This window comes from Melanotaenia boesemani, chromosome 16 (genome assembly GCF_017639745.1).
Source record: "Melanotaenia boesemani isolate fMelBoe1 chromosome 16, fMelBoe1.pri, whole genome shotgun sequence".
Lineage (NCBI taxonomy): Eukaryota > Metazoa > Chordata > Actinopteri > Atheriniformes > Melanotaeniidae > Melanotaenia > Melanotaenia boesemani.
The window spans coordinates 33,476,147-33,499,688 of NC_055697.1; the positions used below are offsets into that span (position 1 = coordinate 33,476,147).

Consider the following 23,542-nt stretch of genomic DNA (forward strand, 5'->3'; position numbering starts at 1 on the left):
ATTTATTTAGATTAGATTAGATTAGATTAGACTTTATTATCTCACAGTGGAGAAATTCACTTGTTACAGCAGCTCTTGTTACAGAATAAAGTGCAGAAAGACAGAATAAGGTGAACATGCATCACAGCAAGAAGGTGCAATATAAATTATTTACAAGAAAAAGTCTAAGAAAAGCAAAAATATGTACCATTATAAATATAAAAGATATATATATTTACATGGTGATGGTGGGATGGTGGGATATGAAGAATATGATGACATTAATAATGGGGGGTATTGCACAGTAAAATATAAATAAATACTACTACTTTGAATCACGGAATCTATGTTATCTTGCTGGACCTGACCGGAGGGGACAGAAAAAGATGGAAAATAGCAAAAAGAGCAAAAGGGAAAGAAGAAAGGAGACAAAAAGATCACAGACAGAAGGAAACGACCCTTCAATCCACACCATCACCAGACAACAAACTGTTACACCTGTACATGAACACACCAGAACATTTCCTACAACTTTTACAACAGCAGAAACACACACACAGAAAAAACAGAGCTGCTAGTCATTAAGAGTTTTTAAATAATAACCAAATCAAAAAGACATAACAGCGACCAGATACTAACTCACAGGAAAAAAAAAAAAGAATTATCTCTTAGTATTAAAACCCACTGGACAACTCAGTAACTGTGTCAGCATGCAGAGGATGAGGAAGAGGAGTGATCAGTGATGAAGAATGATGAGTGAGATCGTTCAAATACAACCACGCCTCCACGGAGGCCAGAGCCAGACCAGGGCCAGAGACCCGGGCCCCCAGCAGCAGACCCAGAGCACCAACCCAAGCCACCCCACCACGAAGACGACTCCAGCCCCACCCGAAGGGCGGCAGAGGAGAGCCCCAGCAAGAGCCCCCCAAGGTCCCGGGGCACAGGTCCCAGTGGGCCAAGATCAGAAGCCGCCGGCCCCGCCAGGGACCTACTCCCCACCTACTCCAATCTGCACCCCATATAACCCCACACTCACACCCTCCCCCACGCCGCACCCACAAGCACTCCACACACAACCCACCCACCATGCCCCGTGGGGGACACCCCAGGCGGACCAGAGGACAGTGAGCCCCAAGCACCCCCCCTTGACCCAACACCCACAGAGCCAGCAATCCACCAGCGCAGCCACCCTGGGACCCGGCCTCGTGGCAACCACCCCCCTCCGCCCACCCCCAGCCACACTCAGGGGGAACAGGGGTGTGAGAGGTCCCTAATACCCTCTCCCTCCCCGCTCCTGACTGTTTAGGTAGTGTGTTGTGTGAAATTAAAATTGAGGGGCAGTGACCGCAATGAGCCGGGAGCCGGGCCACCTAACCCCACCCCAACCACACACAGAAACACATGCACACACCTATTTCCTTGCACACTCCCGCTCATCCTAACTCATATATGCATGCATCTGTAGGTTTCTGAAGAGCAAACGTGACCCTCGTTGTGCTGTTCCCACTGTTGCCATATTGGCAGCGTCACGCCTGCCGTCACTCCCGGAAAATACAAAAATAGGCAAAGTGGCGGAGGTGAGAAGGGGGCTGTGAGCGTGGGGGTGGATGATTGGCGTCTGTCAAACTCTGAGCTGCCTGTAGCTAAGAGCTAACTCAGCCAACTCAGATCTAACATGAGCTAACCGACTAATGGAGGTAGGTGGGCTAAAACTAAGGCGCGCTGTTAACCGGCTAAAAACCGCAGTTGTGCTGCACTCTCCCTTCTTGCCACGGATATTGGATCCCTGTCAATCAAAAGGACACGCCCCTAATTATGCCGACTTTCAAGATTAAATAACATCGAAACAGATGAGTTAGAAAACAATCCCCCCCCCCCCCCCCTGGTTTTTGTACCAGGCTTTAAACATGTTTATTTCTGCTGTGAAGCTGGTCTTTTTAACATGGGAGTCTATGGGGATTTGCAGCCCCTAGTGGATGAGGGGGGAACTGCAGATTTTTGTACTTCCGCATAGGCTTCACATTTCACCGCTGGAGGTTTCCGCTTGACTTGGAGTTATGCTGGAACATTTCTAACCTCATTAAACATATTTCCCAGTTTCTTGGTAATGCAGAGAAATGAGGATGTAAACCAGCAGATGTGGAGCTCCAGTGATTCATTGATGAAGGGACTCTGTTTTGATTCAGTTGATAAAAAACTGATCTGGTTAGCCATGAAGTCTGAGTGTTAGTGCAGCAGTGATTAACAACCAAGCATCATCATCAGTAAACAGTGTGGAAAAACTCTGAATATTTCCTTCACATGCTTTGATTGCTTTGTTTTAGATGACCAGTTTAAATTTTAAATGATCAAATTTAACTATATTTTTAAATCATACTTCAAATAAAAAAAAGAAGAACAAAGTCCTTTATAAGATAAAAGCAGTGATTTTTGTCCATAAAGAAAAAATAAATTAGTTCACGTTTTCCTAAAATCTGGATTATTTATTTGTTTATTTATTTATTAAGTCTAATTTACCTGCGCCACCCTTTCCTGGTCTGAGTCCCCCATTTCAAATATTCTAGACCCGCCCCTGTTTTCCAGGACAGTCTGTTTGGGGGTTTGTGGTTTTATTCTGTTTGATAAAAGGTCAATTTTCAAAAAATCGATTTTAAATCTAAAGTTTGATATAAAAGTTATTTAATTTTCCCTGAAAGAAAATTTCTGATAGATTTCTTTAAATATTTGCTTAATTTCTTAATTGTCTCATAAATCTATAGAATGTTTGTCATGGTTTTGTGTATTTTATTCGTATTTTGTAATGAATGAAACGTTGCAGAACAACGATGACGGTTCATTTCAGGTTTTTTTTCTTCATCATCACAGGAGTTTTCAACAGTTTTTCTTTTTTTTTCCTTTTATTTTGAATCCAAAGTTCCAGTTTCCCGTTATTGTGCGTGCGTGCATGTATGTGACGCTCCTGTCTCCAAGCTCCGCTCTCTGGGCGCTTCCTCCTCCTCCTCTTCCTCCTCCTTCTCCAAACATGGCGCCGGCCCGCAGCTGTGCTGCCTCCCCGACGGACGACGCAGAGAAGCAGAGAAAAGGGCGAAGAAGAAGCGGCTGAAAACTCTCCGCGAACGCGTTACAAACTTCCCGTGAATCTAACTCGACCGCGCGCTTGTTCACGACATTCTTCAGGGACTTTACGCGCAGATTTTGGAGACGTTTGCGTGTCAGGCTCCGTGCGTAACGGAGAGCCCACCTGTCCGACGAAGGTAGATTTCACTCCGTTTCCTCTAGGATGTGAATCTCCCTGATTTGTGAGAAGAAGCGGAGCAGCGCGAGCAGCAAGTCGGTAAACTAGGCACGGAGCTGGCGCGCGGGGAAAACATGAACAGCCCCGTGAGGAGCGGAGACGCGCAGGCTGCAGCGGAGTGAGAAAAACAAGTTTTCCACGCTGAGATGGATGGAGAACATTCCACTCTGTCAGGCGTGGAGAAGGAAAGAGAGAGACTTCCACCCATCTGCTCCCCTCCTGCGGTAAGCCTCTCCTCCCTCCATCACTCCTCTCACATCCCTGATGGAGAAGGTCAGTGTCAGAATGAAAGAAACGAACCAGGAAATCCTGAACAGAGCAGGTCTGTTTAATGCAGAGCCCCACCTGGTCCAGCTGTTCACGTCTGGAGGCGACTGTTCCTTCACCCCGTGTTCTTCTAATCCCTGGTTAAAACCTCGTCCCTGGTTAAAACCTCTGTACTGGTTAAAACCTCTGTACTAGTTAAAACCTCGTCCCTAGTTAAAACCTCTGTACTGGTTAAAACCTCTGTACTGGTTAAAACCTCGTCCCTGGTTAAAACCTCTGTACTGGTTAAAACCTGTGTACTGGTTAAAACTTCGTCCCTGGTTAAAACCTCTGTACTGGTTAAAACCTCGGCCCTGGTTAAAACCTCTGTACTGGTTAAAACCTTGGCCCTGGTTAAAACCTCGTCCCTGGTTAAAACCTCGGCCCTGGTTAAAACCTCTGTACTGGTTAAAACCTCTGTACTGGTTAAAACTTCGTCCCTGGTTAAAACCTCTGTACTGGTTAAAACCTCGTCCCTGGTTAAAACTTCGTCCCTGGTTAAAACCTCTGTACTGGTTAAAACCTTGGCCCTGGTTAAAACCTCGTCCCTGGTTAAAACCTCGGCCCTGGTTAAAACCTCTGTACTGGTTAAAACCTCTGTACTGGTTAAAACTTCGGCCCTGGTTAAAACCTCTGTTCTGGTTAAAACCTCGTCCCTGGTTAAAACCTCGGCCCTGGTTAAAACCTCTGTACTGGTTAAAACCTCGTCCCTGGATAAAACTTCGGTACTGGTTAAAACCTCGTCCCTGGTTAAAACCTTGGCCCTGGTTAAAACCTCAGTACTGGTTAAAACCTTGTCCCTAGTTAAAACCTCTGTACTGGTTAAAACTTCGGTACTGGTTAAAACCTCGTCCCTGGTTAAAACCTCGGCCCTGGTTAAAACCTCTGTACTGGTTAAAACCTCGTCCCTGGATAAAACTTCGGTACTGGTTAAAACCTCGTCCCTGGTTAAAACCTTGGCCCTGGTTAAAACCTCAGTACTGGTTAAAACCTTGTCCCTAGTTAAAACCTCTGTACTGGTTAAAACTTCGGTACTGGTTAAAACCTTGTCCCTAGTTAAAATCTCTGTACTAGTTAAAACCTCGTCCCTGGTTAAAACTTCGGTACTGGTTAAAACCTCTGTACTGGTTAAAACCTCGGCCCTGGTTAAAACCTCGTCCCTGGTTAAAACTTCGGTACTGGTTAAAATCTCGTCCCTGGTTAAAACCTCTGTACTGGTTAAAACCTCGTCCCTGGTTAAAACTTCGGTACTGGTTAAAACCTCGTCCCTGGTTAAAACCTCTGTACTGGTTAAAACTTCGTCCCTGGTTAAAACCTCTGTACTGGTTAAAACCTCGTCCCTGGTTAAAACTTCGTCCCTGGTTAAAACCTCGGCCCTGGTTAAAACCTCTGTACTGGTTAAAACCTCTGTACTGGTTAAAACTTCGTCCCTGGTTAAAACCTCTGTACTGGTTAAAACCTCGTACCTGGTTAAAACTTCGTCCCTGGTTAAAACCTCTGTTCTGGTTAAAACCTTGGCCCTGGTTAAAACCTCGTCCCTGGTTAAAACCTCGGCCCTGGTTAAAACCTCTGTACTGGTTAAAACCTCTGTACTGGTTAAAACTTCGTCCCTGGTTAAAACCTCTGTACTGGTTAAAACCTCGTCCCTGGTTAAAACTTCGACCCTGGTTAAAACCTCTGTTCTGGTTAAAACCTTGGCCCTGGTTAAAACCTCGTCCCTGGTTAAAACCTCTGTACTGGTTAAAACCTCTGTACTGGTTAAAACTTCGTCCCTGGTTAAAACCTCTGTACTGGTTAAAACCTCGTCCCTGGTTAAAACTTCGTCCCTGGTTAAAACCTCGGCCCTGGTTAAAACCTCTGTACTGGTTAAAACCTCTGTACTGGTTAAAACTTCGTCCCTGGTTAAAACCTCTGTACTGGTTAAAACCTCGTCCCTGGTTAAAACTTCGTCCCTGGTTAAAACCTCTGTTCTGGTTAAAACCTTGGCCCTGGTTAAAACCTCGTCCCTGGTTAAAACCTCGGCCCTGGTTAAAACCTCTGTACTGGTTAAAACCTCGTCCCTGGTTAAAACTTCGGTACTGGTTAAAACCTCTGTACTGGTTAAAACCTCGGCCCTGGTTAAAACCTCGTCCCTGGTTAAAACTTCGGTACTGGTTAAAATCTCGTCCCTGGTTAAAACCTCTGTACTGGTTAAAACCTCGTCCCTGGTTAAAACTTTGGTACTGGTTAAAACCTCGTCCCTGGTTAAAACCTCTGTACTGGTTAAAACTTCGGCCCTGGTTAAAACCTCGGCCCTGCTTAAAACTTCTGTACTGGTTAAAACCTCGTCCCTGGTTAAAACCTCTGTACTGGTTAAAACCTCGTCCCTGGTTAAAACTTCGGTACTGGTTAAAACCTTGTCCCTGGTTAAAACTTCGGTACTGGTTTAAACCTCTGTACTGGTTAAAACCTCTGTAGTGGTTAAAACCTCGTCCCTGGTTAAAACTTCGTCCCTGGTTAAAACTTCGGTACTGGTTAAAACCTCGTCCCTGGTTAAAACTTTGGTACTGGTTAAAACCTCATCCCTGGTTAAAACCTCGGCCCCGGTTAAAACCTCGTCCCTGGTTAAAACTTCGGTTATGGTTTAAACCTCGTCCCTGGTTAAAACCTCTGTACTGGTTAAAACCTTGTCCCTGGTTAAATCTTTGGTACTGGTTAAAACCTCTATACTGGTTAAAACCTCTGTACTGGTTAAAACCTCGTCCCTGGTTAAAACTTCGGTACTGGTTAAAACCTCGTCCCTGGTTAAAACCTCGGTCCTGGTTAAAACCTCTGTACTGGTTAAAACCTCTGTACTGGTTAAAACCTCGTCCCTGGTTAAAACTTCGGTACTGGTTAAAACCTCGGCCCTGGTTAAAACCTCGGCCCTGGTTAAAACCTCTGTACTGGTTAAAACCTCGTCCCTGGTTAAAACCTCGGCCCTGGTTAAAACCTCGTCCCTGGTTAAAACCTCTGTACTGGTTAAAACCTCGGCCCTGGTTAAAACTTCGGTACTGGTTAAAACCTCGGCCCTGGTTAAAACCTCGGCCCTGGTTAAAACCTCTGTACTGGTTAAAACCTCAGTACTGGTTAAAACCTCTGTACTGGTTAAAACATCGTCCCTGGTTAAAACTTCGTCCCTGGTTAAAACCTCGGCCCTGGTTAAAACCTCGTCCCTGGTTAAAACCTCGGCCCTGGTTAAAACCTCGTCCCTGGTTAAAACCTCTGTACTGGTTAAAACATCGTCCCTGGTTAAAACCTCTGTACTGGTTAAAACGTCTGTACTGATTAAAACATCGTCCCTGGTTAAAACCTCTGTACTGGTTAAAACCTCTGTACTGGTTAAAACCTCTGACACGGTCCCGCCTCTCCAGCACTGTCTGCTGATGTAATGGTGAAGCTGTGGTGTTTTTTATGTTCGGGTCTCCATGTCGCAGACTGGTGGGGCTGCAGGCTGCTTGGTTGATGTCATCTCCATTGTGTCAGTAAGCAGGAATGTGCATGTCGGACAACTGGTAATGCCATAAAGCGGCTGCATGCCTTCTCCTTATGAGGCTTCTACAGGAGTCTTCTGGCTGCTCAGGCTGGATGAAAAGGTCGTAAAGACAATGTTGCTGAACCAGTGAAAACAGAAGAAGTGAAGATAGCTGGAGCTCTCTGCAGAGGAAACCCAGCTATTAGAGCTGTTGTTTCAGGTCAGCTGGGATGTTAGAAAACATCTCATCATGTCCTGAGTTTCTCTCAGCACCTCAGAGAATTTGATGGTCCAGTAATGCATTAAATTTCACTTTATTAAATGTGTGATGAGCTTCACTAATGCTGCACACACAGTTAAATGACCTTGACTTTCTTAACAGAGCCTTGATATTTCTGTATTTACATAATGTGTCACATGCAGAGATGGAGGTGGCTTCATGGCGACTGGCTCCAAATTTCCTCCAAGCTGGATTTCCTGTCAAAGGTCTGATTAGTTCCGGTTTACTTATATAAAACCAGTTCATAGGAAACGTGTCATTACACAAGTTATATAAAGTCCAGTGTCCTTTGATCCAGTTCATAATAGTTACGAACAGCTCAGTCCAGTTCATTTTAATCTAATTAAATCCAGTCCGTCTGGTAGCAACTCACAACCAATCGCAGTCTCGTTCAGACCACTTCTGTAGTCCGATAACTGAAGGGTCTGCTTCCTGAAGCCAAACAGGGAGCTGGTTCCACAGACAGGCTCTGATTACTGAAGGTTCTGCCTCCACTTTTAGAGTCTCTAGGAACCTCCAGTAAACCTGCAGTCAGAGTTTCCATTTTCATGTCCAGATAGAAGAAGCGACCAGACTTGGCCTGAGTCTAAACCAAGTGGTCCTGTACGTATTCCCGCCTGGTGGTGAATGAGTCACCAGAATGAGCTCAGAGGTACTTAGACTGCTTCTCTGAACCATTTCTGACCCAAACCTGGCCAGAGTTCTGCAAACTGGAAGTGATTTGTCAGCCGAACACAAGCCGAATGGCTGAACAGCTTGTTATGATGGACCAAGAAGAAAATAAAGTTGGTGCTTTTTAGGGCAGTAAATCATGGCCGTCTCAGTGATTACAGATGAACAGCTGACAGGGAGGAGGCCAGACTTGGCAACGGGAGAGAAGACGACCATCACATGTGGTCTTTTCTTGGTGTGGTTTCTCTCCGGATGACAGAATTTCCTCTCAGAGCTGGAAAGAACTGGAAACAAGAATCACTGGGAGCAAAAGCTGCTGCTAAAACAAAGAGAGAGACGTGTGGAGAACCTTCCTGTTGATGTTGATGGTCCACGTTTTCCACAGATCAGCTTATGCTCAGTTTGCTGCTGTGATGCTGATCATGTGAAAAGATGAAACATGTAATTACATCCACATCAGAGCTCATCTACACCCACTGTCCCCATCACCAGCTCCACCTTCTAGTACCGGGTCGTCCTCTTTATCGGGTCCACCTTCTAGTACCGGGTCGTCCTCTTCATCAGGACCGCCTTCTAGTATCGGGTCGTCCTCTTCATCAGGACCTCCTTCTTGTACCGGGTCGTCCTCTTCATCAGGACCGCCTTCTAGTACCGGGTCGTCCTCTTCATCGGGTCCACCTTCTAGTACCGGGTCTTCCTCTTCATCAGGACCGCCTTCTAGTACCGGGTCGTCCTCTTCATTAGGACCGCGTTCTAGTACCGGGTCGTCCTCTTCATCAGGACCTCTTCATCAGGACCGCCTTCTAGTACCGGGTCGTCCTCTTCATCAGGACCGCCTTCTAGTACCGGGTCGTCCTCTTCATCAGGACCGCCTTCTAGTACCGGGTCGTCCTCTTCATCGGGTCCACCTTCTAGTACCGGGTCGTCCTCTTCATCAGGACCGCCTTCTAGTACCGGGTCGTCCTCTTCATCGGGTCCACCTTCTAGTACCGGGTCTTCCTCTTCATCAGGACCGCCTTCTAGTACCGGGTCGTCCTCTTCATTAGGACCGCGTTCTAGTACCGGGTCGTCCTCTTCATCAGGACCGCCTTCTAGTACCGGGTCGTCCTCTTCATCAGGACCGCCTTCTAGTACCGGGTCGTCCTCTTCATCAGGACCGCCTTCTAGTATCGGGTCGTCCTCTTCATCGGGTCCACCTTCTAGTACCGGGTCTTCCTCTTCATCAGGACCGCCTTCTAGTACCGGGTCGTCCTCTTCATTAGGACCGCGTTCTAGTACCGGGTCGTCCTCTTCATCAGGACCTCTTCATCAGGACCGCCTTCTAGTACCGGGTCGTCCTCTTCATCAGGACCGCCTTCTAGTATCGGGTCGTCCTCTTCATCGGGTCCACCTTCTAGTACCGGGTCGTCCTCTTCATCAGGACCGCCTTCTAGTACCGGGTCGTCCTCTTCATCAGGACCGCCTTCTAGTACCGGGTCGTCCTCTTCATCAGGACCGCCTTCTAGTATCGGGTCGTCCTCTTCATCGGGTCCACCTTCTAGTACCGGGTCGTCCTCTTCATCAGGACCGCCTTCTAGTACCGGGTCGTCCTCTTCATCAGGACCGCCTTCTAGTATCGGGTCGTCCTCTTCATCGGGTCCACCTTCTAGTACCGGGTCGTCCTCTTCATCAGGACCGCCTTCTAGTACCGGGTCATCCTCTTCATCAGGACCGCCTTCTAGTATCGGGTCGTCCTCTTCATCGGGTCCACCTTCTAGTACCGGGTCGTCCTCTTCATCAGGACCGCCTTCTAGTACCGGGTCGTCCTCTTCATCAGGACCGCCTTCTAGTATCGGGTCGTCCTCTTCATCGGGTCCACCTTCTAGTACCGGGTCGTCCTCTTCATCAGGACCGCCTTCTAGTACCGGGTCTTCCTCTTCATCAGGACCGCCTTCTAGTACCGGGTCGTCCTCTTCATTAGGACCGCATTCTAGTACCGGGTCGTCCTCTTCATCAGGACCTCTTCATCAGGACCGCCTTCTAGTACCGGGTCGTCCTCTTCATCAGGACCGCCTTCTAGTACCGGGTCGTCCTCTTCATCAGGACCGCCTTCTAGTATCGGGTCGTCCTCTTCATCGGGTCCACCTTCTAGTACCGGGTCGTCCTCTTCATCAGGACCGCCTTCTAGTACCGGGTCGTCCTCTTCATCAGGACCGCCTTCTAGTACCGGGTCGTCCTCTTCATCAGGACCGCCTTCTAGTATCGGGTCGTCCTCTTCATCGGGTCCACCTTCTAGTACCGGGTCATCCTCTTCATCAGGTCCTCCTTCTGTTACCAGTTGATGTTTCCAGCAGATTCTGAGCCGAGCATCTGAATGTGGAGCTGAAATGGAGACTCATCAGACCAGCAACGTTTCTCCATCTTCTATTGTCCAGTGTTGGTGAGTGTGTGTGAATTGTAGCCTCAGTTTCCTGTTCTTAGCTGGCAGGAGGCACCCGGTGTGTCTTCTGCTGCATCCTGGTCCAGACAACTGCTGCTCTGGATGTTTTCTCTTCTTCAGACCATCTCTGGAAACCCTGGAGATGGTTGTGGGTGGAAATCCCAGTAAATACTCAGACCAACAACCATGCCACGTTCAGAGTCTCTTAAATCCTCTTTCTTCCTCATCCTGATGCTCAGCTTGAACTTCATCAAGTCGTCTTCACCACGTCTACATGTCTACATGCTGCCATGTGATTGGCTGGTTGGATATTAGTGCTAACAGGAAGTTGAACAGGTGGAACTGTGTGCATGTAAAAATGGCAGCATGTTGACATGTAGCATGTACTTTAGCATGTTAGCATGCTAGTTAGTACATAATCCAGCGGCTGGATTCCAGCCAAATCTCTAGTGAAACTGCATAACTGTGACATCCCTATGTTTCAGTTCACCACCGGAGTCTTTTAAAGTTTTACTGGTGCACCAAACCAAAAACCAGCTTTTTTTAATCCACATCTTTTGCTGTATTTGAATATAAAGTGCCTGCTTTGGGATCCTGAAGCTCTGCTGATGCTGCTCATAATGCTTTAATAAAGATTAGTAACATTCTGTTTAAATGGAGATCATTTGGAACAAACAGCATGTTTTTGGATTTCTTTTTATTTGAGCTCCCATCGAATGATTGTATGTAAATGCCGTGTTGATTTCAGCTTTTGTTCTCCTGGATTTATTCTGCATGTTTGATATGATCCGAACGTAGACAGGTGAGAGGGCACACGAGGAGGGCTTCTGTGTGTGTGATGGAGAGGAGATAATCTACCGGTTCGTTTCCTTTCAGTCTGAATCCGTCTGTCTCCTAAACTAGAGATGGGACTTCTAGTAAGGCGAACAGACGACCGTTCCTTTTAAAGAGCCATTCAAAAGACTGGCTCCTTATTCTTTACATTATTTTTAATTAGAATTTAATCCGCAGTAACTGTTCAAGAAAATAATCACTGGTAACAATTATAAGGTCATATTTGGATCAGAATAATTCAGCCCACCATTATATACTCTGTTGGTGGAAATCATTCAGAAATATTGGTTTCGATTTTATTTGGCTTGCGTTTCCATTGGAACCATTCTAAAGATGGCTCCATATCTCCATGCACGGGCAAAGAAAAACTAAGCAGCTACAATCTACACAAAACAGTCACTTCAAAATGTTCCGCACAAGAACGTTTTAGTCATGCAAAAACTCACATTATAGAAAACATACTTTTATAATACGTCAGGCTTCGTGATGACACGTGTAACGCGCAGGCAGCGCAGTGGACGTTGGACTAAAAGAATCGTTCAGAAGAACTGATTCGTTTATGAACATCACATCTCTCCTGACCACAGCTCGCTGGTTTGTGGGTTTTTCTGCGCACACACATGTGCTGGTGGTTGTCAGGAGAAGCTGCTGCACATCTGTTGAGCTCTCAACCTCCTTCTCCCTCCACTTCCTTCCCACCTTCACTTTCTTTTCTTCTCCCCATTAAATTTCCATTTCTTTCTTCTCTTCCTGACTTCTTTCTCATACCCTCCTCCTGTCCTCCGTCTGTTTCCCTCCATCATATCTGCATTACTTTCCTTTCGTTCTCATATCCCACACTCCTCCCTTACTTTATCTCTTTGTTCTTCCAAGTGTCCTCCAGCCACATCCCTGTTTGTCCTTTGCTGGCCTCACCCTCCTTCATGTCTTTCTCCTTCTCTTTGTCCTGTAATTTCCGTCTCCTCCTCATGTCTTCCTCTGGTCAGATCTCTGCAGCTTGCAGACCTGAAATTCGGTGAAATGAGGAAGCAGAGGGCTGAACACTAAATGCTGCATTAGCTTCGGTTTTGCTCTCACTGTCTGTTCATGCAACTCAGAGTCTGGATTTCTTTAAGAAGTTCCCTTTCTGGTGGAAAAATCTCTACATCTGAGTCAGTTTAGTGACTTGTTCAGTTTATTTGGGAGATAACTGGTCGCTAGGTTTCATCAGATGTGACTTGTTGATAGAACTGATCAGGTTCATTAGAGAGAAAATGGTGAAAACTTGTTTAGGTATGACCTGTGCTGCAGTACATGATCAGTACGAGTTCATGTGTTGCAGTAAATTTGGCACCATGACCAAACGTGTGATTTCCATCTGTGGTTATGATCCAGTTTGTTTCAATTCTTCTGGAATATAAAAGGAACCAGAAGTTCTTCTTCATGCGATGTCTTTGCCGCAGGTTCTGGGTCGAGGAGCCAAGCAGCCGTTTCCATCTCTGGGCACCTTTATCTCCACCCTGAGCCAGAGGAGGGACTTGGGGGGGCGGGGCTTCACTGGTGGCATCATGAGCACCATCACCAGCACAACAGGACTCAAACACCGTGAGTTCAATTCCCATATTCTGCGGCCATTAACATTTTAGCAGATCTGAAACATTTCTGCACACAGTTTTTTTTGTGTGACTTTATCCAGTGTGTTTGCTCCTCTGGTGGCACATTTTACATGTTGGTAAAACTTAGCAACTGTTTTTAAGTCTACATGGTTAAAATCTGCTGCTATGACCTGGACTGCCTCTGGAAAGGTGTTCTGCTGTACTCTGATGGCATCGTACAGGTGGCTAATAGCTAAGTTAGCATTAGCATTTGGAGGGACATACACTGCCGTCGCCATGACGGCAGTAAACTCTCGTGGAAGGTATTTTGGTCCATCATATACTCCAGGTCTGGAGAGCAGTGTCTATCAGTGATCATGGTGTTTTTACACAAGCTGTTATTCACATAGATGCATAGACCTCCTCTGCTCCTGTCTCTGTCATGGCGGCAGGCTGTGTGGCCTTCTAGCTCAGTCTGGAATGGATGAGCGGAACCAGGTTTTCGTAAACAGCAGAATGCAGCAGTCCTGGAGCTTCAACTCATCCATTTTGTTGACAATGGATGTGGCATTTGAGAGGAGGATGCTGGTAAGCGGTCGATTGTGTGGTTGCTTTTTCATCGATGCAACGTGGCCGTGGGGATAATGATCTGAGGTATATCTTGGAGTATGCCTTAAGATCAGACAAATTCTTTACAGGAAGTTCACGCCGTAATACGATGTTTAGGAGATTTTTATGACAGTTTCGGCATGACAAAACCAACGTAAAACAATAAGTAACATCAGAAAACGAGAGGAGCTACGAGCTGCTGCGACTGTGCGGTTCTCTATCTTGGTTATATCCAAGGCCTGGTCTGTAATTATTAAGTCACTGTGCAGAACTTCCTTGGCTATTTGAGCTATTTAATTTGAGTGTTTTGGAGCAGGGAAACGTTGAATACCTGCGGGACACTGGCCCAAGAGGTCCGGATTTGGCCCGGCATAAAACTTTCTTTAGTAAGTATATGTACCAGTTAACTTGTCTGTATAAGCAGTCAGTTTTAGTCAACGTTTGTTTGTGTGACTCCAGACTTCCTGTTATCTGCTCAACAAATGCATCAACACAGCGTATGTCAGCAGCCTCAGCACCTGGTGAAAATGTCCCACTCACAGTGGGAAACAAACCACACTCCAGATGAAGGCAGGTGTGTACAGATGTTCTCAGTCATCGTCCCAGGACTCTAACCTGAGGAGTGCAGACCTTTGCTATCACATTGGGGAAACACTCCTGCAGCAGAGCAACATGCAGGATACGTCGCTCTGCAGTCAGAGGCTGGGACTGCCTTCAAAACCAGCTTTATTGTCAATTCTGCAGCATGTACAGGACAAACAGAGAATTGAAATTATGATTATCTCAAATCTTGGTGCATGAAATACAAAAAATATAAGCCTAAGTAAATCACTAAGTAAATAAAACGGGATAATAAATAGGCAGCTTACATTCAGTGCAACTGTTTCTGGTTTCTGGTTATAGAGCAAGAAAGACTTAGCTTCTATAAATAAGAGTTAGCTTCTGGTCTGGTTAAAGTTATTGAAGTGCTGGTTCCTGAGGGTGTAAAAAGGTGATGATGGGGGCGTCTGAGTCCAGGGTGTGTGGAAGGGGGCGAGCAGGGAGAGAGTTCAGCATCCCGACAGCCTGGTGGACCAAGCTGTCCCTCAGTCTGCTGGTCCTGGTCCTGGTCCTGGGGGAGGTTCAGGCATCCTGCAACTTTTATATGCAACCCTTCTCCAACACACCTAAATCAAATGTCATCTGCGTGTCATTCAGCTCTGCAGAGGCTGGTAACGAGCCAGCCATTTGATTCAGGCGTGTTGGAGAAGGGTTGCATCTAAAAGTTGCAGGATGGTAGATCTCGAGGACCGGACTTGGGCACCCTTGATGTACACTCTCAGGCTGCGTTTACGATGAGCTACAAGTGACAGCGTTGCAGCTTCCTGCTCCAGTAGAACGTTCTCACAGGAGGAAGAGGATGGGCTTTTGTGATCACACCTGTAATTAGATGCATTTTTATGTAGCGATTCAAGTTTCAGCTGACTCCCGCCGCTTTGATTCAAGAACAAACTGGTTTCTGAAACATTTCAGAATGATTCGTTACTGAATTTAGTTTCATAGATTCTTTAGAAACGAAGCAAAACGTGACAGAACGTTCTGGTTGATGCAGATTCTTCCTGTAAGGCGAGGTTATTTCTGGCTGCCATGAGAACAGAGAGCCAGCGGCGCGCTCACCAGCCCGCTTTGTCACCACGGCTACTGATGCCAGAATAATTATGCAAACCTCCACCCCAAATGAAAACCATATGAAAGTGAAAAGACTCAACACACACACACACACACACACACACACTGTAGCATTTCTCCAGCCTGTTCCAGCCGTCTGGCCCACTGCGTGATCATCACTACTCGCTATTTCATATGGTGAGTATTACAGAAGGTTTGTGTTTCCTTTTTAATTGTGTCAAATATGATTTTGTGTCTAATCCTGAGCTGAAATCTGCCTTTTCCTCCAGTTCAAGTTCAGAAAACTGACACCTGTTTTATGAAAGGGAAGCTTGTTATCTGAAAAGATTTCAAACATTATTGGTCTCAGGTGCACATGTGCATGCACGTCTATCATCCTGCTGGTTGGTTTTGCCTTTAAACCACTCAAAACCTTTACTTTTAACTTTTAGCTGAATCGTGTTATTACCGTCACAGTTACGGTCAAAAGACGACACATCCTGTTACGGGCCTGAGATCGCATGCTACCATGTCTTCAGATTTGGTAAATACAACCTGAGATGAGTCCATCATCACTGCTTCCAAAACTGATCTGTGAGCTCCTCAGTGAATTCAGATGTGTGTTAACATGAAGAATGAAAGACTTCACAGCAAAGTCCTGCATGGGTTGAGCCCCGTTAAAGGCAGCCGCTGGGACTGGGCTCACAGCTAGGGATGTCTCAATTACGTGACTTTTAAAAGGATTCACCATGTTAACTGCTAGGATAGATGAACTGTAAAGATCCCTCAACATCGTCACTTTCCATAGAGGATTACAGCACCAGTCAAACATCTGGACAGATTCAAAGTATGTTTACTGGTCTCCCTTGGGAGAAATGTTTTTGGTTTGAGGGATCGGCCACTTGTGTCCCATTCCATCGTTATGGATGTGAAGCTCCAGGTATTTCTGCTGCTAGATCCACAGCTGATGAGCGTTACACCATGCAGTCCACAAACTCATCCACCCCAGATCTGTGGGTGCTTGAGTTAGAAAGAGTTTTTAGCAGGCTGAGAATGACTGCAAATTCATTTCCCACTAAATGCAATGGAAAAGCGTGTCCAAACTTTTGACTAGTTCTGTATGTCTGAACAATATCTGGCAGATCAGTTCAACAGGACCTGGACTCCTGCAGTCACTGATGGACCATGAACTCTTCTGGATACCAAAGTCTTCTAGAGTCAGATGTGAGTCCATCTGTCCGTCAGCTGAAGCCTGGCTGGAACTGTCTCATGCAGCAGGACAAAGATCCCAAATACAGCAGCAGATCTACACCAGAACCAGAAGAGTCCAGACCTCATCCTGACTGCAGGAACCAGACCGGCTGGAGGAGGAGGAGGTCTCAGTGTGGTCCAGTCAGAGTCCAGACCTCATCCTGACTGAGATGTTGTGGTGGGACCTTCAGATGCTGCAGATCTGGATGAGCTGAAGCAACGATGGAAAGACGAATGGAGCAGAATTCCTCCTCCATCATGAGAGAGACGGATGATGTCATCCAGGAAACCATGACTGCAGCTTCCTGCTGGAGGAGCTTCTAGAAGCTGCTGGTCCTGGAGAGGAAGCAGTTCTAACAGATTCTGGGTTTTAGTTGAGTTTTAATGTCGGCTGCTCCATCTCACCATCCTGTTCTGCTGTAGAGATAAATGATACCATGTGCTTTAATCAATGTATGTGCATTGTCTTTAAGATGAATTTCACACCATGATTCACCACATCTTCATCAACAGTGAGCAGAGCTGGTAGAATGTGATGCTGTGTGGCATTCATGAATATGAATCACTGTCTTAATAAATTCATTCATTCACGATATTCTACAGGTGCGGTTGGGTGACGGTGGGCAGCATCTTCAGCCTGGAGCGTGCTCCACCCTTTAAACCTCAGCAGCAACAAAAACAGGAACACATGAGGAGAAAAGCAAAGCTGTTCTTTGATCACTTGATAGAAACATCAAAGCTTTTGCTGGAGTACAAAAGAAAAAAAAAACATGAGGAGGAGCAAGAGATGTCCTCCAGGGTCTTCAAGACAATTCTTATGATTAAAAGTTGTCATGACAACCAAGGACTGTTGCTGTCTGGACCAAACTGGATGATGTATGAGCAGTTAAATCTCAGTCTCCACCTTCAGATTCAGATGATGTCACCTCAAAGATCTTCAGAGCTCCATCTTGACAGCCGACGCTGCTTTAAACTCCACATTTGACAGTTAATGTTGGTGGACCAAATTTGGGTTTGAAATCTGGATGATTTTAGATTCTTACAAACAACATAATTTAAGAATCATCACAACAACATTCTCAATCCTTTGTGTTGGTTTTGAGGGAAGCAGAACATATTCAGAAGGTTTATGGACCCTTCGTGTAGAAAACGGGTACATGGACCTTAAAAGTCCTGATGAGAAGTCTAATCCAGGGGTTCTCAACATTTTTTATACTGGGGCTGAACTTTCCGTACACAAACTGACCCGGGGTTCATTCAGATGTTAACACTACTGGTTTTATTGGTATCACACATGGTTTAATTTGTATTCAACAACGAAACCAAACCCACGTCCAGTTTAACAGCTGGAACCTTGTAAAATATGACGTGATGCAATGAGACCATCACAAAGACGTTTATCTATCACACGTATGTAAAAACAGGCTGATAATTCCTGGAATAAAACCAGGCTCCTCCAGGAACACATTAAAAGCTCCGGTCAGGATTATAAACGCAACATCTACTAAATATGAGATTTTACTGCAGCAGAAAAAAAGGAGGGATTTGGAAAAAACAGACGGAAAAATATGAAAATCTGATCAATAAAATGATGCAGAGATAAAACACACTCAAAATAAGTTCAAGTCAAATAAACAAAAGTAGATAAATTTATTGTTTCTATAAATGTTTAAATGTAAAACATTTATTTATAATTTTAATTAAGCTTTTGTCAGAATTTCCTGAGTCGGCAGACGTGCAGATGTTTTATTGCATCTGTAGCTCGTTGTCTTTGTTAGAAATCCCGGCGGTTTTCCCACCAGTGCTGGATGTTGGGTAGTAGATGCTGAAGGCTCCAGAGCTTCGCTGAACACAGTGCTCAGATATCTGAGCTCCCCCAGCTGTTCATGCTGTGCATTGATACCCTAAATAACATAGCATGCGTCATGATGCACACCCATCATCAGACCAATGAAAATAGAGATTAAACCCACTCTGGTGTTTCTTGACCAGTGTGAACTTTCACGCCGCACCGCCCTGCTCCACCTCATTCATCCATCTGTCCATCCACCTCTTCCCTCCTTCTATCCTCTGCTCGTACAAACTGTTCAGGCTGCAGGATGAGCGCCCACGGTGCACCTGCACTGCTGTTACTGTGGAGACGGAGACAATAGCAGGCCAATTATAAAGAGAGGATGGATTTAATTGTGCTGTGTGGGGAGTGCAGGCTGAACCTCTGTGATTACACCCTGCTCGGGGTTAATGGCTGTCATGTGTTGCATAAGTGTTGATATCTTTTTAGGTTTGTCTTCCTGTTTGTCCCTGATGCTGTAAAAACAGAAACACCCATGTTTTTATCATTTTTCATCCATATAGTGTTTAAACATTTAACTCTTGGTGTCTCAAACTAGCATCAAACCACTTCTTGCCTTTATTTTATTTATATTTAGTTATACTCTTTTATTTATTTGCTAGGTAGGATTTCCATCCATCCATTCATTGTCTGCTGCTTATCCGGAGTAGGGTTGCGGGGGCAGCTGCCTAAGCAGGGAAACCCAGACTTCCCTCTTTCCGGCCACATTCACCAGCTCATCTGGGGGGATCCCAAGACCTTCCCAGACCACCCGAGAGATGTAGTCCCTCCAGTGTGTCCTGAGTCTTCCTCGGGGCCTCTTTCAGGTGGGATGTGCCCGGAACACCTCACCAGGGAGGCGTCCAGGAGGCATCCTAACCAGATGCCCAAGCCTCCTCATCTGGCTCCTCTCGATGTGGAGGAGCAGCAACTCTACTCTGAACCCTTCCCGGATCACCGAGCTTCTCACCCTATCTCTAAGGGAGAGCCCGGCCACCCTGCGGAGAAAACTCATTTCCGCCGCTTGTATTCGTGATCTCGTTCTTTCGGTCACTACCCACAGCTCATGACCATAGGTGAGGGTAGGAACGTAGATCGAGAGCTTTGCCTTTTGACTCAGCTCCTTCTTCTGCGGACCAAGCTCTGACACTGGTCATACAGGGACCAGACAGCTCGTACAAGCGGGTCTGGCACTCCATACTCCCAGAGTACCCCCCAAGGGAGTCCCCGGGGTACCCGCCTTCTCCAAGTCCACAAAGCACATGTATACTGGTTGAGCGAACTCCCATGCCCCCTCAAAGACCCTGAAGAGGGTGTAGAGATGGTCCATTTTTTAACGACCGGGATGAGAACCAAACTGCTCCTTCTCAGTCCGAGGTTCGACTATCTGACGGACGCTCCTCTCCAGCCCCCCCATGTCAGCCAAGACAGCCCTACAGCATCCAGAGCCTTAAGGAACTCTGAGCGGACCTCATCCACCCCCGGGACCTTGCCACTGAGGAGCTTTTTAACCACCTCAGCCCCAGAGATGGAAGAGCCAACACCAGGGTCCTCAGACTCTGCTTCCTCATCGGTAGACGTGTTGGTGGGATTGAGAAGGTCTTCCAAGTATTCCCTCCACCGCCTCACAACGTCCCGAGCCGAGGTCAGCAGCCCCCCATCCCCACTGTACACAGTGTTGTCGGAGCACTGCTTTCCCCTCCTGAGCCGCCGGATGATGGACCAGAATCTCCTCGAAGCCATCCGGAAGGCAGTCTCCATGGCCTCTCCAAACTCCTCCCATGTTTTTGTCCGCTTAGCCCGCCGATACCATCAGCTGCCTCTGGAGTCCCACAGGCCGAAAAAGCCCGATAGGACTCCTTCTTCAGCTTGACGACATCCCTTTCTGCTGGTGTCCACCAACAAGTTTGGGGGTTAACGCCACCACGACAGGCACAGATGACCTTATGGTCACAGCTGCGGCTGGCCGCCTCAACAATAGAGGCACGGAACACAGCCCACTCTGACTCAATGTCCCCCGCCTCACCCGGGACATGGTTGAAGTTTTGCCGGAGATGGGAGCTGAAACTCTTTCTGACAGGGGACTCCACCAGACATTCCCAGCAGACCCTCACAACACGCTTGGGTCTGCCAGGCCTGACCGGCATCCTCCCCCACCATCTGAGCCAACTCACCACCAGGTGGTGATCAGTTGACAGCTCCGCCCCTCTCTTCACCCGAGTGTCCAGAACATGCAGCCGCAAGTCCGACGACACGACTACAAAGTCGATCATCGAACTGCGGCCTAGAGTGTCCTGGTGCCAAGTGCACATGTGGACACTCTTATGCCTGAACAAGGTGTTTGTTATGGACAGTCCATGATGAGGACAGAAGTCCAACAACAAAACACCACTCGGATTCAGATCATGGGGGCCGTTCCTCCCAATCACGCCCCTCCAGGTCTCGCTGTCATTGCCCACGTGGGCATTGAAGTCCCCCTACAGAACGAGGGAGTCACCGGAAGGAGTGCTCTCCAACTACCTCTCCAAGAACTCCAAAAAGGGTGGGCACTCTGAACTGCTGTTTGGTGCATAAGCACAAACAACAGTCAGGATCCGTCCCCCCACCTGAAGGCGGCGGGACGTACCCTTTCGTCCACCGGGGTAAAGCCCAACGTACAGGTGCCAAGTCGGGGGGCAATGAGCATGCCCACACGTGCTCGGCGCCTCTCACCAGAAGCAACTCCAGATTGGAAGAGGGTCCAGCCCCTCTCAAGGACGGTGGTTCCAGGGTGGTTCCAGAGCCCAAGCCCTGCGTTGCGTTGAGTCGAACTAAATCTAGCCTGAACCGTTCAACCTCGCGCACCAGCTCAGGCTCCTTCCCCGCCAGAGAGGTGACGTGCCACGTCCATAGAGCTAGCTTTTGCAGCCGAGGATCAGACCCCCAAGGTCCCCGCCTCTGGCAGCCACCCAGCTCACATTGCACCCGACCCCTATGGCCCTTCCTGCAGGTGGTGAGCCCACGGGAGGGGAGGCCCATGTCACCCTTTCGGGCTGAGCCCAACCAGGCCATCCATCCATCCATCCAACCATCTGTCCATCCATCCATCCCTCCATCTGTTCATCCATCCATCTGTCCGTCCATCTGTCCATCCTTCCTTCCATCCATCCATCCGTCCGTCTGTCCATCCATCCATCCCTCCATCCGTCCATCCATCCATCCGTCCGTTTGTCTGTCCATCCATTTTCTTCTACTTATCCGGGGTCGGGTCGTGTGGACAGTTGTCTAAGCAGGGAAACCCAGACTTCTCTTTTCCCCAACAAATCCACCAGCCCGTCCAGAGGAATCCCGAGGCGTTCCCAGCATGTCCTGGGTCTTCCCTGGGGTCTCCTCCCAGAACACCTCACCAGGGAGGCTTTCAGGTGGCACCAGATGCCCGAGCAACCTCAGAGCCGAATGTGCTGCAGTTCAAGAAAAAAACAAATGCAAGTAGACGTGCCCTGTAGACAAGAAAACGTCTTTATCTAACTGGCGTATGGATGACTGATCTGCATGAATGCATCAGCAGAAGCGATGCCTCCCTGGAAGCTGCACTTTTAACCTCTTTCCACACAGTATCATCTGATTTGGGCTCAGATAGCAAGGGAGCAGGCTTCACCCTGAGGATGTATATGCCCAGATGATCACACTTAATTTGTAAACCTTTCCTGTCTTGAGATGATCAGAGCAATTTTTTCTGTCTCACCAGGGAGAGAGCTGCCTCCCATCTGCAGCGATGTTCGCCAGAAGCAGCGGCTCTCCATCGACACTCTGCCTCCAGAAGTCAAAGCTCCATTCCCCTCTGATCCCGTCATCCCCCTGCGAACCAAGACCACCAAGGAGTTCCAGTAAGTTCGCAGCCAATGAGCCATTGAAGTCAGGTAAAGCACCAAATACAACCACGTTTGTACTCAAAATGCATCAACTGTGTTTGTGTCAGAGAGGACATGGAACGTGCCGTCCAATCAGGTGACTGGAGGGAGGTCAGAGAGTTTTACCTGACCACCTTCGACTCCTTCATAGAGATCAACGCAGCCTTCAAGGTAACATAAATGTGCTTTGAATGTGTGAGAATTTCAGCAGCTGTTTTGCGTTGGGAAAACACTCTCTCACTTTTCTCTCGTGCCTTTCTCCTCCTTTCACCTCTTTCCCAGCGAGAGGCGAATGGATTGTTCAACACAACAGAGGACTCAGGAGTCAACGCCAAGTTTGTCAACGCTGTTTACGATGCGCTGCTCAGCACAGTAAGAGACACTATGTTTAAAAGCTCAGGCTCAAAGAAACCATACAATGTTTTTAAGAGTGATGTGGGAATTGGGTCTAAAAGGCAGGTTGTTGGTTTTGTTGGGAGAAAATTGGACCAGCATCTTTGCATCAACCAGGACAAACTTTCCAGTGTTTCCTTGGGTAAAAGCAGAGGTTCCGGTCTGTAAAAATGAACATGTCATTGAGATAAAAGACTGGATCTGGTAGCATTGATCTGGTTTCTGAAGTGGTCTGCAAAGTCCTCGCATGCAGCATCTGATGCAGGCATGGAGGACTTGTTAAAATCTGTCCGTTAAAAGGTCAGTGGTTTTAAAAAGGAATTTTGGGGTTGTTTTTGTTATCTGTGATGAGGTTTGAGAAGTGAAGTTTTCTTACTGTTTTACTTAATTATTGTAGATTTAAAATTTTTCCCTTAAGATTTCATGATGGACTGTTAGTTTTGTTTTTCTCCATCTCCTCTCTGCAGCTTCGTTTTAACTCCTAAATTTCCAGGCTTTTCCACAGTGTTCTGGATTTAGTTCCTGATGTTTTTGTTTTAAGTTTGTTGTTAAAATGATTTACAATTAAATCACATGAAGCGGATAAAATCTGAGCAAGAGTTTGCTCTAAAATATCAATAAAATGTCCAGCCACTTCAGAGATAATATATCGTTCTTTAACTTCGCTTTATTTATATAGCACTTTTAAAACAACACAGTTGACCACAGTGCTTCATACAAAATAAAACAATAAAACACTTCAATTCTCACCGGAGCCTCGTCTTGGATAAAAACTGATTATGTTAAAAAAAACACACACAGTAGTGGTCTGACATGGACACGCCAGTGGACAGACGATAGTTTAGGACCAGGTCCAGGGTGTGTCCTCTGTTGTGAGTAGGCTGTTACATGTTGCTTAAATTCCAGGCTGTTTAAAAGGTGTAAAAACTTGTTGCCATAAGAATAACTTCTGTTATTAATGTGAAGGTGAAAATCACCTGTTATTAAAATCATCATGCTAACAGCATGCTGACAACATGCTAATATCATGTTATAATCATACTAACACCATGCTAACACCATGCCAACA

The 23,542-nt window shown here is 46.8% G+C and overlaps 1 protein-coding gene and 1 long non-coding RNA gene across 2 annotated transcripts in view; one reads left to right on the forward strand and one right to left on the reverse strand.

Moving 5' to 3' along the window:
- The window catches only part of LOC121655338, a 65,251-nt gene extending 48,875 nt beyond the window's left edge, over positions 1–16,376 (reverse strand). Inside the window, exons 1-2 of the long non-coding RNA XR_006013168.1 lie at positions 16,262–16,376; positions 3,473–3,482 (exon numbers count right to left, since the gene is read on the reverse strand). This is a non-coding gene — a long non-coding RNA (uncharacterized LOC121655338). The remainder of the gene's footprint in view (positions 1–3,472; positions 3,483–16,261) is intronic.
- The window catches only part of hectd2 (HECT domain containing 2), a 72,537-nt gene continuing 52,004 nt past the window's right edge, over positions 3,010–23,542 (forward strand). Inside the window, exons 1-5 of the mRNA XM_042009904.1 lie at positions 3,010–3,498; positions 12,721–12,862; positions 21,918–22,056; positions 22,149–22,251; positions 22,363–22,452. Of these exons, the coding sequence (XP_041865838.1) occupies positions 3,421–3,498; positions 12,721–12,862; positions 21,918–22,056; positions 22,149–22,251; positions 22,363–22,452 (552 nt within the window). The 5' untranslated portion in view covers positions 3,010–3,420. The remainder of the gene's footprint in view (positions 3,499–12,720; positions 12,863–21,917; positions 22,057–22,148; positions 22,252–22,362; positions 22,453–23,542) is intronic.